At 32.3% G+C, this 14804-nt stretch overlaps 2 protein-coding genes across 3 annotated transcripts in view; one reads left to right on the forward strand and one right to left on the reverse strand.

Moving 5' to 3' along the window:
* The first annotated feature begins 309 nt into the window (after positions 1 to 309).
* Positions 310 to 14804, forward strand: part of LOC139520840 (mediator of RNA polymerase II transcription subunit 27-like) — a 28112-nt gene continuing 13617 nt past the window's right edge. Inside the window, exons 1-3 of one of the 2 annotated variants that reach the window (XM_071313830.1) lie at positions 310 to 560; positions 3835 to 3976; positions 4987 to 5126. In XM_071313830.1, coding sequence (XP_071169931.1) covers positions 382 to 560; positions 3835 to 3976; positions 4987 to 5126 — 461 coding nt within the window. In that variant the 5' untranslated portion in view covers positions 310 to 381. The remainder of the gene's footprint in view (positions 561 to 3834; positions 3977 to 4986; positions 5127 to 14804) is intronic. The other variant, XM_071313828.1, reaches the window with a different exon arrangement.
* On the reverse strand, positions 10279 to 12856 carry LOC139518616 (acanthoscurrin-1-like). The gene is made up of 2 exons (XM_071310090.1): positions 12742 to 12856; positions 10279 to 10759 (listed from the first exon to the last, which is right to left on the reverse strand). The coding sequence occupies exon 2, from the start codon at positions 10750 to 10752 to the stop codon at positions 10279 to 10281; it is 474 nt and encodes a 157-aa protein (XP_071166191.1). The 5' UTR covers positions 10753 to 10759; positions 12742 to 12856.

The following is a 14804-nucleotide window of genomic DNA, read 5'->3' on the forward strand; positions in this document are numbered from 1 at the left end:
ATTCTTAATATGTTACCCTCCCATTGCTCTCTATATTCCGTCTTGGCCCAGATTCTTCATAATGTTTGCCTTTTTCTCTATTCTTCTTATTTAAAGCACTTTTCTCATTATTCTGTTATCTGTACACTCTGAAATTCTGGATTTGCCTCTGGGTTATTGCTCTTTGTTCTGTAATATATAGTTATCATATCGGAGTTATTTTCGGTGTTTGGTTTACTATTACATTTCCCGCGGATTTTGTTCGGAACTATTTATAAAGATTTGATCGATTTTCAGCTTGAAAAAATCCGATGTAACTCAAAAACTTTAACTGGAATCGGCATGTATTTTTAGCTTAGCTCAATGATCTGAAGGATCGCCGAAACCCAGTTTACATTAAAAATGGGGGACCAAGAAGCCGAAAAACTTATTCACGCAATAAAATTAACACAAAAGCTTAGAGGAAGTGTTACTAAAGTATTTACAGACCTATCAAATGGCCAAACATCAACGAAAGAAGAGGAAAAAGAGATGCTTGGAGATCTACAAAAGTCTTTGTTATCTATACATGATAATTTGAGGTACAATTGAGAAAATAAAATTATCTTCAAAAAAGAATATTTTTTATGTACATTTGAAAATAAGAAATTGAGACACAATGATGTTTTTATTGGCTTTATCTTTTAGGATTTTTTTTAAAGTTCTGCCAATGACTAGACAGTATCAAATGCAATACAAGCAGAAGGTGTAAAAACAACCCCCTGTATAATTTGCTTTAGTCCGAGATTACTCTGACGTCCAACGGCTGTTTTGCCAGACAAGCTGGGGCCGTGGGACGTCAGAGCTCGTCCCATATCAAAAAGTGGATATTTGCCCACCCAAAATAGATGCTCTGCTTCGTCGCTTCTGGTGCCGATTGAGGGCCTTGGAATTATATAAATCGGGCACCAATCTGTTCATTTTTCATTTATCTCTTCATTTATGTAAGTTTCACCTGCCTGCCAACCTTTATTTTTCCATATTTTAACAGTTCTCATAGAGACCCATCGATTTCTGCATTTTGACTTTCACTTTCAAATGGACGTCAAGTTACAAGAGAGTTCGAAGCCTCGAGACTCAAATATGCAAATATTTATATTTTTTCACCTCCTTTATAAGAGATCGATGTTTAACATTTAGAAGCCAACCACGATTTTTCACCTCCTTTACAGGAAATCAGTATTAAGCATTTAGTTCCGACCACGATAACAATCGAAAGCTCTCGGACATTTAGATAACTTACATCGTAAATGAACGAGGTGTTACATTATCGTCATTTGCACTGTTTTCTCACGGTCCCGTGATAATCTTTGAAAATGAAAGTCAAAATGCAGAAATCAATGGGTCTGTGTGAAAACTGTTAAAATATGTAAAAATAAAGGTTGGCAGGTAAGTGAAACTTACATAAATGAAGAGATAAATGAAAAATGAACAGATTGGTGCCCGATTTATATAATTCCAAGGCCCTCAATCGGCACCAGAAGCAATGAAGCAGTGCATCTATTTTGGGTGGGCAAATATCCACTTTTTGATATGGGACGAGCTCTGACGTCCCACGGCCCCAGCTTGTCTGGCAAAACAGCCGTTGGACGTCAGAGTAATCTCGGACTAAATTTGCTTTTGATACTGTCCACTCATTTTCTACCTTTTACTCACCTATAGATGTGTAGATATCTATACACCTTATCCCTAATCCTGGCTGACCCGGCTGCTTGAACTTTTGACGCATACAACAATCACTTTTCCATTGTCGCGTCAGATATTTTGTTTTGTGGCGTCAAAAATTTATGGGAACCTGTGTGATATCCAGTAATGGCGGACAAATAGGGATAAGGTGTATTGTCCATGCCAATCAAGGACAATCAATACAATACTAACCACCACTTGTTACCCTCAAGAGGGAGCATCTCAAAGTTGTATCTCAACTTAGTTTATTTTTACACCTTCTGCAGGAAGGAAAAAAATGCCCATCAAAATCCTAAAACGATTTTATCTTTCTGATATGCAATTTAAATTTAATATATCTAGTGGATGCCAGGCCTTAAAACTTTCCACATACACAGAGTAGTTTTTGAGGTGAAAATACAGCCATATTTGTCCATTTGTTATGATGAACCTTAAGCATTGGTGGATTATAGCTCAATACTACAATGTACAATGTAATTCATTTCCCAATTACCAATGTTCAAAAGCTACAGTTAAGCAGGGAATTTACGCCAATTGAAGTTCATCTTAAGAAATGGGCAGAATGGCTGTTTTACACCTAAAAAACTACACTGAATTCAGAGTAAAGTTTACAGCAGGAAAAATTTAAGGCCTAAGGCATCCATTATAGATATATAAAACTAAAATGCATTTTGTGTTTCAGAAAGATGAAATCTTCCGAAGATTTTAATGGGCATCTTTTCCCCCAGCTGATATTAAGTTGAAAGTGACATTGGTGTTTACCAATTCAAAAGATATAACTAATTGTATCTTAAGGGGGTTCGCGGGTCTAAATCATTTATATAGGATTTCTCTATATTTTTCTATAAATGAACTTTATCTTATAGTTAATAGAAAATTAAAATAAAAAAGTGGGGTCACCGTTCATTTGCGCTCACAATCTGCCTTCGAAAGAAGCATACATTTTTGTAAAGGTGGTTGAAGTAATAGGAGAAATATAGGTAATATCAAAATAAAAAAAGAAATTTATTACAGAAATAGCTCAAATTTTACAATAATTTAGTTTAAGTACAGCTTATATGGAAATTATATTAAAAAATATATGTCACCGATGAGTTAAAAAAGATATTTCAATTTTAAAGCCAAAAAAGGGCATTTTTCCACCAAAGGGAGATAATTTGGAACTTTTTCAATGATGTACACATTTTACATGTTATCTGGGGCCAACACGAATTGATTGTTTTGAATGATTTTTGTACCATATGATAAAGTAACAACTACAAAAGGTAATAAATAAAATTTGTAGTGAAAAATAAATGTTTAATTTTTTCTGAAATTTTTATACCCTCGAGCCTCCTTAAGATTATAATTATGGATATTTGCAAATAAACTTTTCAGCAATAATTCACAAATTGATGTATACAACATAGATAGACCAATATGAACCTTGTTACTATATGTATTTGTCCACCATTGCTGGACATTGCATGCGTTTCATCAAATATTGACATCACAAAGGATAATGTATGATGCCACAAAGAAAAAGTGATTGTTGTATATTTCAAAAGGTGAAGTGTTGCAGATTCCCAAATAACTGTAAGATCTTTATATTGAGGTAATATTAGGCAGGTGTCTATATACATGTAGACATTGTAACATGTAAACAACTATTTAAATACTGATTTTTACAAAATTATAATAGTAAAACGAAGTTGAATGTAATGACTATGACCACCATTTATTTATACATTTGACAGACATTAGTCTTACATATTGCAAATAAAAAATCTTTGCCTATTTTTTTTAGTCAAAAAGTATCTGATTATGGAAACATAGCTGATGTTATTCCTCTTGTCATGAATGTTACATATATATACATGTATGATGTCATCTTCAATGTAATCAAAGAAAAACTATCTTATTGTTCCTACTTGTTTGATCATCCATATATACAAATACTTCTAATAGATAATTTGAAGTTCAAACAAAAGGATATATATATAGTTTTCCATTCATTTCCATAATTATAACTGATGAAGAGAGGCTGATACATTGTATGTCCTCATGCAATACATGCATGCCATAAAATAATTTTGCACATTTCATGGATTCTGACAAATGCTTATTATCAATATTTTAAAATGTTTGTAGTGACTTGGAAAAGATCTCCCAAAGTTTGCCATCTACAGTTCACCAGACTTCTAATAACATTAGTTTAGTATTATTAGATCCAGCTACAGACAGAACACAGCTGCCTAGTCAGTTAATTCATGCACACAAGTGGACAAATAAGGTAAACAAATCTAGTATTCTAGCTTCATCAAGTGACAGTGATAGTTTTCTGACTGGGTGTGAGCCAATTCTTTTTCATGTCCCAAATTTATGGAGAAAAAAAAGAGTTAAGTCACACAATAATATGTACGGTATCCAATGCATTTATGATAAAAATAATAGTTGATATCATGTAGAGTTATGGATAGTTTATTTAGTATGAAGCATCAAATGGAATCATATATAACATTTGTTAACCCACAAGTTAAAATACATTATAAATTGCCCTTTAAGTACAGACTAATTCTTATAATCTTTGGTTGTAATATATATAGTAATGGCATGTAGAAATTGGGATTATCTACAATTTTCAACTGTCTCTTTGACTCAATCTTTTTTTTGGTTGACAGTTTTCGGATATTCATTTGTAATAGGAATGACTTATATATAGCTAGCTACATGTACATATATATTTAAAAATACTACCAAATTTTTTTAAAAATCCGTTTTAAGAAGTCAAAATGAAAAAATGTAATTTACTTAGACTTGCCTCAATATTTAATTTAAACCCTATAACATATAACAATACTATAAGTTATATGGTTCGCTACTGACCCCCTACAGATCCATAGAGAGTTAGTAAAATCCATTGGGGTGAGGCTAGAGGCCGAATCCCCTATAAATTAATAATAAACACAAAATCACATGCAGGTTTTTTTCTATGTTAAACATGTAATTTCTATCAGTTTAGCAGATACATATTTTACTCTGGTGGATTAATCAATGAGCGATAGATTTCTCTTAGAAGAAATTTAAAGGTCCCAGTGGATAAACTATACAGAGAACAATACCTGTTGTATTTGTTCAATGGGACAAATGAACTGCCAAAAGTTTAAATGGACAGGTAACTATCAGATGAATCTATGGAAAGGTACAATTGGGTTTGCAATAAAAGATTCTGATATATTGTAAGTAAATAGACTTGCCAAATTTCAACCATATTATAATACAATGTAAAATGATATGTTATAGGTAAACAGACTTGCAGATTATGCATGCCAAGCTTTACAACAAGCTACTCTAAGAAGAACCAATAAAAGTCAGGTGGGACCAGGCTTATCTACAAAACGACAGAGGCGCATGCCACCAGTCGCTCATAATATCCCAGCAAGGTATTTAATTTAATTTCAGGATTAATGATGTTATCTGCCTTTATGTAAATTGAGTAGATCACTCGATGGCAACTGTGTAATTCCTGAAATAAAGATGCCAAAGTCTACCTTAATAAAAAATTCTGGGTTTTAAGTAATGTACCAGTTCAAGCATAGTTAAGATTTATCTTGTTATTGCTAAATCTGACATAAATAATTTTTTAGACGAGGACCAAGGCAATAGACCTTGAATGTTGTTGTGTAAAGTTTAAATTTCCTAGACAGGTACTACTGATCTAAAAAAAATATATGCCTTCCTTTTCCTATTTCATAAAAATATTTTTTATTATGAAAAAAAAGTTTCAATTCCAATGAAAGCTTTCATTTGATACAAAATTACCAAAGTATTTTACTTACTTTCATAGTCTCAGTTATCATGGTTATGAGTAGAAACTATTTTGTGTAAAATATGTATGTATGTAATTATTGGGTCTATATCTTGTACAATGTAGGTTTGGTTAATGTCATATAACATTAATCTCATAAAACTTTTAACATATTATTCAGTTATAATGAATTATATGAGTGTCACATGATTTTAGTGTGATCTTTTGTTGTTAGTATAGTGAGTTGGTTAGTTAGGAGAATCAAATTCCATGTGAATTTCTATCCAGTTCAGACGTACCTTTAAAGTCATTGCAGCAGAGGTCTCAAAAAGTGGTTGTCAGAAGTTCTGAGTCCTGCCCTAAAAAATTTGAAGAGGGCTGACACAATTTTGGTATTTTGTAATAGATTTATGAGTGAGAACCAGCAGATTTTCTTCCAGGACCACCATTTGAACATTTTGAACTTTTTACTGACAATAATAGATTCTTTCTTATAAAATGTCAGTTTATGTCTTTTTCTATAATTTGTTGTTTACCATATTACTGGCCATGGTATACCCTCATTTTGATTTGGTAAATTTTTGGGTTAAAGATTGCATGAAATGCAGTCAAAACCTTATGGTACTGACTTGATATTTATATCATCTAAAAGTTATCACTTCCTTTGATAGTTCCTACAAAATAGTGTATTATTTAGATCCTATCTAATCAATGTCAACAATTGTTCATTTTCTGCTTAAGTTAGTTTGATAAGAACTACTTGTGATCAGGGGTTGAAATTAGTGCTGGTCCAGTGGTCCAAGACCAGTTGATTTTGTCAGCTGGTGGTCCTGCAGACCAGTAGAAATTTTTCGATAAAAATCACTGATTGCATAGTAATCTCGGTTTGTATACGAAAAATTAACCTACGAAATCAATTACACAGTACTAGGGGTATTAAGTATTACAAATGATCAAGTCAATAAAAGTCATATGAAACCCCAAATTAAAAAAAATGATGCATATGATGTTTTTATAACTAAATGGATAGTTTCTATTATAAAACTTATGTACATATACTTTTTTTCTGAAGAAAGTTCTTTAATTTGTCCACATTTAGAAGAAGTTTACTTTTTTTTTAATTGCTTGCTTCCAGGAAGCAATTCACCATATTTTCCGTATGCAAATGACCTTAGCATGACCCTCCTCGTAAAATCAGGTGATCACAATACGCATGGATCTGTCATTGAAATAAACTATTATCTGACTGTACATGTTATACACATATTAATGTTATAGGTTACGTCAGCAATGTCTTTATTAGACAAGTTCAAAACTACATGTAATGCTAATTAATCATTTTTGAAAGAGTTATGTCCCTTGGAAATATTGATAACATCGAAAATTGCATTGTAAGTGCTCTCATGTGTACGTTTTAACTTCTATTTGTTAAATATTAAATCACAATCAAAATTCAGAGCTGTATAAAGAAGTGTCCATACATGCCCCAACTGTTTAGGGTTTGACCTCTGCTGTTGTTCTAAGCTGTGCTTTGGGTGCATTTATTAAAGGACCGCAAAAATTAAAATATTTTGGTTGCATATTGGTATCACCTGGTGGTCAGCGTCTTCCGAAGACAGTTGGTTTCCGGATAAAAACTTTGGTATAAGTAAATATAAATCAATGAAATTTTAACACAATGTTTATAACCACAAAATGAAGGTTTGGATTATTTATGGGGTTATGGTCCCTAAGGTTTAGGAATTAGGGCCCAAAGGGGCCCAACACAAGCATTTATCTAGTTTTAGAACAATAAGTTGTGTATAAGTATTTCAATTGCTCTGAAATTGTACCACAATGTTTAATACCATAAGTAGAAGGTTGGGATTTATTTTAATGGTTATGGGGCAAACAGTCAAGGAATAAAGGGCCAAAAAGGGGCCAAAAACAAGCATTTTTGTAGTGTCAAGAAAATATTATTATAACTTGTTTAAAAGTGTATGAATCTTTCTGAAATTATACCACACGATTCCATTTTAGTAAGGAATTGTTAGGATTGACTTTGGGGGTTATGGCTCAAACCTATTATGAATTAGGGGCAAATAAGGGGAAAAAAGTTTTTTTTCTGGTTAAAGGACATTTAAGACATTTTGAAAGCAGTGTAAGGGAGGTAATCCAAAAATAATGTTTGAACTACTTCACACTGCTTTTAAATATGTGTATTTGAAATTTGTCAATAACTTCAGTATTAATAAACTCCATTGGAAATTTGCCAATAACTTTAGTATAATAAGCTCCATTGGAAATTTGCCAATAACTTAAGTTTAATTGGAAATTTGCCAATAATTTTAGCATAATTGGAAATTTGCCAATAATTTTAGCATAATTGGAAATTTGCCAATAACTTAAGTATAAGTAAATATAAATCTTTGAAATTTAAACACAAGGTTTGAAACCATGCAGGAAAAGAAGGTTGGGATTGAATTTGGGGGGTTTAATATGGTGCCTTTGGTTTAGGAATAAGGGGTATAAAATGAGCCCAAATAAGCATTTTTCTAGTGTCCAGGCAATTACTTGTGGAACAGTGTATATAATTGCCTGAAATTGTATCACAAGTTTCCACACCACAAACGGATGGTTAGGATTGGAGTTGTGGAGTTATGACTCAATCTGTTTAGGAATTAGGGGCAAAAAAGGGGGAAAGCATGGGTTTCCTGGTTAATGGACACATACTTTAGTATTTGTTTAATGTTGGTACTCTTTGCTATTTGTTTGCTAGTTCTAGTATGAAATATTTTAAACTGTTTCTAGAAATATCAAATACTTTGATTTAAAAACATAAAATAATTAAGAAATTATGATTGTCTTGAGATGATCATTAGCTGTAAATTTATTTTTAGAAGTTAAAAGTAATTGCTATTAATTTTAACCATGACTATGTCATTTTATATTTTAATACTTTGTGATGTATTTAAATGAGTAGTATGTCTTGCAAGCTCCATTAGAAATTTGAATTGATATTATTTTTGAAATAAGGGAAAGGTGTAGGTGAAAAAAAATTCGGGGGAGGGGGGGGGGGGTACCTTTTTTCTCATTTCAGATTTCAGAAATTAAAAAGAAAATTTCTTCAAATATTTGTTTTGATGTGATTAATATTCAACAGCATAGTGTATTGCTCAAAAGCAAAAAAAAATTGTTAAGTTCATTAGACCACATTCTTTCTGTGTCAGAAACCTATGCTGTGTCAACTTTTTAATCACAATCCAAATTCAGAGCTGTCACATAATCAAGCTTGTATGTAGTGTCCATACTTGTCCCAACTGTTCTGGGTTCGACCTCTGCTGTTGTTCCAAGCTGTGGAGAATTTATTTATAAAAGAGTTGCACTGGTTTATCAGAGGTCAATCAGCATAAATGATGTCATCAAACATTGGGGGCATTGTCACTTCCCTTCCCATGTTGAGCAATCGGTTGAAATAATATGATACTATTGTTGAGAATAGCGCGTGAGTTAAGATGTCTCGTTTTACTGATTTGTATCTGGGGTTGACGTCAGTGTGGGACGTAGCCTTAGCACCTCTGATATTATGAAGTAAACGTTCAACTAGATAGTTAGTAGTGTTGTTTCTGTATAAGGATAGTAGAGTAAGCCCTGACAACTATATTGCCAGTCTGCACTGTTAGCCACTTGTCAGAATAGATGCCCTAGACTATATATAATAGAGACAAATTTCGATTTTAAATTTCCTGACTAGTAGATGAAAAAGTTTTTGGCGCAGAAGGTATTGCATGAATTATTTAGCAAATTAAATTCTTATAATTGAGGAACAACACTTCTGACATTATAGTAATTGTGATTAAGTCCCTACAGAACAAACATTATTTCCAGTTTATCTTACATATTGACAATAAAAAAAACGTTTGATGAACTTTAAGTGCAGGGATGAATTATAAAAAAAAATCCTATGATGTCAATGTAATGGCTATGAATGAATGTGATATTGGTAAAAAAATACTAATTTGCAACAATAGTTAAAAAGGAGCTCTTTTAGGGCCTCACAAAATGTTGAGGGCCATATTTATTTACCCCTGTCCATCCGTCTGTCTATCCGTCCATCCAGATTAGGATAAATTGTTTGTCTGGCTACCTCCTCCCACAGTTTTTGGAGGTACAACTTTGATATTTTGTAAGATGTTCATACACATAAGGGACTGGTGAGCATGGCCACAGGATTTTGATTTCTTATAAATATTCTGAAAATGACATGTAGTTGGACTTAGACATTATTTTGGTACAAGTTGTATTTAAAGAGATCTTCGTTTGTTCGGCTATCTCCTCCTACAGTTTTGAAGATACAGCTTTAATATTTTGAAGGATGTTCAATCACACAATGAGGGTGTGGCAGAAAGTACATGTATCTTTGAAAGTTGAAAACTTTTGGATAGACATTCAGTCCTGCAAGTGTATATCATTTAGCATAAGATCATACATAGTGTTAAATTTATGATTTTTCTATGGTTTGGGGGGGGGGACGGGGGGTGGGGGGTGGGGGGTGGTGGTTTCTCAAATATATAGAACAATTCTCATGCACATGCCAGAGCATCAAAAAGGGGAGAGGTGTGTATTGTCTATATATACTTTTGTTTATGAAATTAACATTTGTATAAAAGGCTAAAATTTTAAAGTAAAAACACAGTTAGCCAGCTAATTTTTATTTGCTAGATATCTACATGTAGTGATTTGAAGATTAAATTTAAATTTGTGTCCATTTTGTCTTCTGAAACAATACAGAAGAAGATTTCCTGAATTTAATAGTATGATCCTTTTCCTTTAAGTACAACAGCTCCGTATCCACCTCCGTATCCACCTCCGTATCCACCTCCGTATCCACCTCCGATTCCTCCATATCCACCTCCTAGACCCCATCCTCCATATCCACCTCCGATACCCCATCCACCTCCTTTGCCCCATCCTCCATATCCACCTCCTAGACCCCATCCTCCATATCCACCTCCGATACCCCATCCACCGCCTTTACCCCATCCTCCGTATCCACCTCCTAGGCCATATCCTCCTCTGCCCCATCCTCCTCCCCAGCCACCAATGCCTCCATATCCACCTCCCCAGCCACCTAGGCCTCCATATCCACCTCCCCAGCCACCTCCATATCCACCACCGTATCCACCACCGTATCCACCACAGCCTTTACCCCAACATTTGAGGTATGAGGCATTGGTGCAGACAGCTGCCAGTAGTAAACCTAGAGCAATGGAGAACTGCATGTTGTCTCTGAAAATATATGTATAATTTTGTAGATATGTATATAATGTAAATATGGTACAATGTTTCATCGTTGTTTTTGAAGTTGGTGTTTTCAGAATCATAACATGTTTGATGTATGGTTATGTAAGTGACATCAGTTGTAATTTTTCGATTGTATAAACTTATGAGAACATACAATATTAAGGAAAAAAATAATAAATATTTCTTACCCTAATGACACAAATAACCAACAGACATCAAACAAGTAGCATGATATCCTCTTAGAATTTTTGTAGTGAATCTTAGGAAAAGGCAAATAAAAAATGAAGTAAAAAACTTAAATATCTATAAGAACTCTTTGTACAATAAGATAAAGCTGTCTTTTGTTTCTATATATTAATTATCTCCTCAGTAAAACTCAGAACTACCAGATTAAAGAATAACAAGACTAAGGCTTGGAAAAACTTCCGATTGAACCCCTTTCACATAAGTTTATGCATATTCTGTCAATCAAATTCTGTCAATCAATTGGTTTCAAAGTAGGTCTGTTCATTGGTACACTTTTATATTTATTTTAAATAAAACACACTTGAAACCATACCCGCCTCTTTTCGACCCTTTCTGATAAATACCTAAGGTCCTATGTTTCTATTTTATAAGATACTTCAAAGCATTGGTTTGCTGAGAATTGCTTAAAGATTGAGTTCAAATCATACCAAATTAGTGAGCTTAGAACTGGTACTAATATAAATGTCCTATCATTTTTTGGAGAGAGAAAAAACCAAATTGAAAATATGTGGAAATTTCAACACTAAACACTATTTTACTGTGATCTTCCTGTGAACAAATGCTTAGGCTACTTCATAATACAAAGTATTTAGATAGAACAGTATTCTTCTAAAAATGTAGAACTGAGAAACCTGGTATTATAGTTTTATAGGAAGATAGACCATTGCACTTTGCTACAGAAATTCCTTCCTTTATTTTTTATCAAAAATAAGATTCATTAGACTGTAAAAGTAAAAGGAACATCTTTTCAGTTGAGAACAAAAAATCTAAATATATTGTTGTTCATTTACTTATTTGTTATTATGATTTTTAAATGTAAATGAATCTAAATAAAAGAATTTATATGTGTTTTCCTTTATATTCCCTGAAATATATAGTACCAGGTATACAAATAGCAATAAATGTCGTCAGCATTTCCAACCAGATTTTTTCTAATAACTATTATTACTTTGAGTATTAACATACAGCTATTTGGAATTTTGTAACTATTATAATTTGTGCTTTTTCAGGTTAGTTTAGTTTCATCATAATTTATTATATTTATAACAGCTCTCCATAAAATTGAAATAATGCAATTGCACATTCCAATGAAACTGGATAACTCTGATGTGCAACAGTTTGTACTTCAGTATCATAGGAATAATTTTGTGGTTGCATATTGAAATATCCATATATTTATACCAAAAATTCAACTAGCCATCTAAAAATGGCAATATTTAGTCGGATAAGAGGCATAACATTTTAAAAGTAATTTACAAAATATATGTCCACTGGAAATTCTTTAAAGTGATCACAATATTCAAAGGAGTAATTTAACTGTGATATTGATAGAGAAAACCCAAAGAAGCATTATGTTGAATAGTAAGAGTAAAAGTTGTTGATATTACATTAAGTATGAAATAAAAATGGAAATCTAATCTTTCTCTTATTAAAGATGGTATTTATTTTGGTTCCTAAAGGTGGTGGTTGTTCCTTGTAAAGTTATAATTTCTGTAAGAGGTCTTATGCTATATCAAAAATCTTCATGTAATTTTGAAAAGAAACCAAATTAAACTATATTTGATTTTGAACGAAATATCATTAACAAAAAATAAATCAGAAGCATCATTTTAAATCTTGATTATTTTCTAAGCTTTAAAATTTAGAAAGAGAATAAGAAGCACCTAAATATATTTTTCAAATGCCATAGACAATGAATACATATCAATAAGAGTACTTACCTTGTGTAGGATAGGAAAGTTGTGTGCTCTCATCAGTGTCCTGTAGGGGTATATATACTGGAAAATCCTATGTTAGATTGATGAGGAATATATTTCAATTCATCAGAAATTGTCACAATTTTCCACAAAAAGAAGAAAGTCATCATTATATTTTTTTATGACTTTTATTGATGTTAACATGCATAAATATTCACTCATTATAATGTCATTTATCATAAGTGATGAATATTGTCTTTATTATAATAATATTTATCATAATAACCAATTAGGGTTATTCTAGCCCAGAATTTAAATTACATTTTCAGTCATTTTTAGGTCACCAGGACTAAAGGTTTCTTACAATTTTTTTGTTTTTGGGAACCACAGAGCTGTTTATAGAACAAGGCATTTTGATCCTGCTCCTGTATAAAAGTCATAAAGGTCATTTTTCATTGTTGGTCTTATTTTTAACATTCAATATTGAAACCCTTATGGAAAAAAATACTGCATGTTTTCTTTAAAATAAGTCTTGTAGCTACAAGAGGGGTTCAATTTTCCATGGTAGGGGCAGATTACAATAGCAATAAGCATGGGGGCAAAATACCATGTCTCAGATAGGGGATTGTTATATTTTGTGACTGTCTAACAATTTTTTTTGATAAGGATCTTTACTGGAGCATTATTACATTTGTACTTAAAAAGCAGATTTAAATGCTATATTTGGTGTATGGAATGATTGTAAGGTGTACATGTCTAGCCGGTTGGTGTCATCTGACCTTGACCTCATTTTCATGGTTCAGTGGTCAAAGTTAAGTTTTTGAGTTTTGGTCTATTTTTCTCATACAATAAGCAATAGGCCAACTATATTTGGTGTATGTAAATATTTTATGATCTATATGTCAGTTGCGCAGATTTTATTTGACCTTGACCTCATTCTCACAGTTCATTGCTCAGTGTTAAGTTTTTGTGTTTTGGTCTGTTTTTCTTAAACTATAAGCTATAGGTCAACTATATTTGTTGTATGGAAGAATTGTTAGCTGTACATGTCTGCCTGGCATGGTTTATCATGTTTATCTGACCTTGACATCATTCTCATGGTTTATTGATCAATGTTTGGTTTTCTTGGTTAATGTTAAGTTTATGTGACAGTTGTAATAAAGCTTTACATTTAGGACTATCAACATAAAATCAATGATAAGTAAAGAAGGCGAGACATTTCAGTGTGTGCACTCTTGTATTTTAATATGATGTATTAGAATGTAGATAACTGTATTGTATTTTAAGCTTGGCCTTCGTAAAACTTGATTTTACTGTTGCAAATATCCGTTTACCTAGCTCCTCGTCGCGACAGCTTAATTTTTCATAGTAAGTGATGAAATTGCTATGACATAGAAAAAGTGATCCATTATCTTCCTAAAGATTTTTTTTTATTTTTCTGCATAAGAGTTTTATTTTTTGTATAATTTGTTTGTGATTTATAATATTTTTATGCTATAAGTATATTTAACTGCACTGTCTCTGACCTTTAAAAAGTTGAAAAAGACAAATTAAGTTTTTGTATGTTTGATGAGCACTATAATTTGGAAAAAAATGATAATTTTATAACGAACTATGCTTGTTCTTAATTTATCATTGTATTTTATGGGTCAGATAGTCACACTGAATAAAAGTCTAAAGATATCTAGTGATTAAATTGTTTACCAGTACATGGAAACGTAAGACACGTGTAAGAAGAAGTAATTAGCGAAAATAAAACAACATTGACATGATTGACATAAACAGGTGAATAAAAAGTAAACCAAGAAATACCAATTACCAATTTAATTATTATACCTTTGCTTTCTGAAAGGGGCTAAATAGTGATGGGATGAGATTTTCCTTCCATCCTGCTTTTGTGTCTACTGCTTCTGAACCACATCTTTTGTGAAACTTTCACAGAAGTATCCACAAATGAAGTACTTTTACACTTCTTATTTCAGTTCTTGATCTAAACCATTTTTGGGGTTTTCTTTGGCCTGACATGAACCATATTATATATGCATCTAACTGTACAGATTTGTCTGCGCTTCTCCTTTTAACCTCCA

Source organism: Mytilus edulis, chromosome 4 (genome assembly GCF_963676685.1).
Source record: "Mytilus edulis chromosome 4, xbMytEdul2.2, whole genome shotgun sequence".
Taxonomy (NCBI): domain Eukaryota; kingdom Metazoa; phylum Mollusca; class Bivalvia; order Mytilida; family Mytilidae; genus Mytilus; species Mytilus edulis.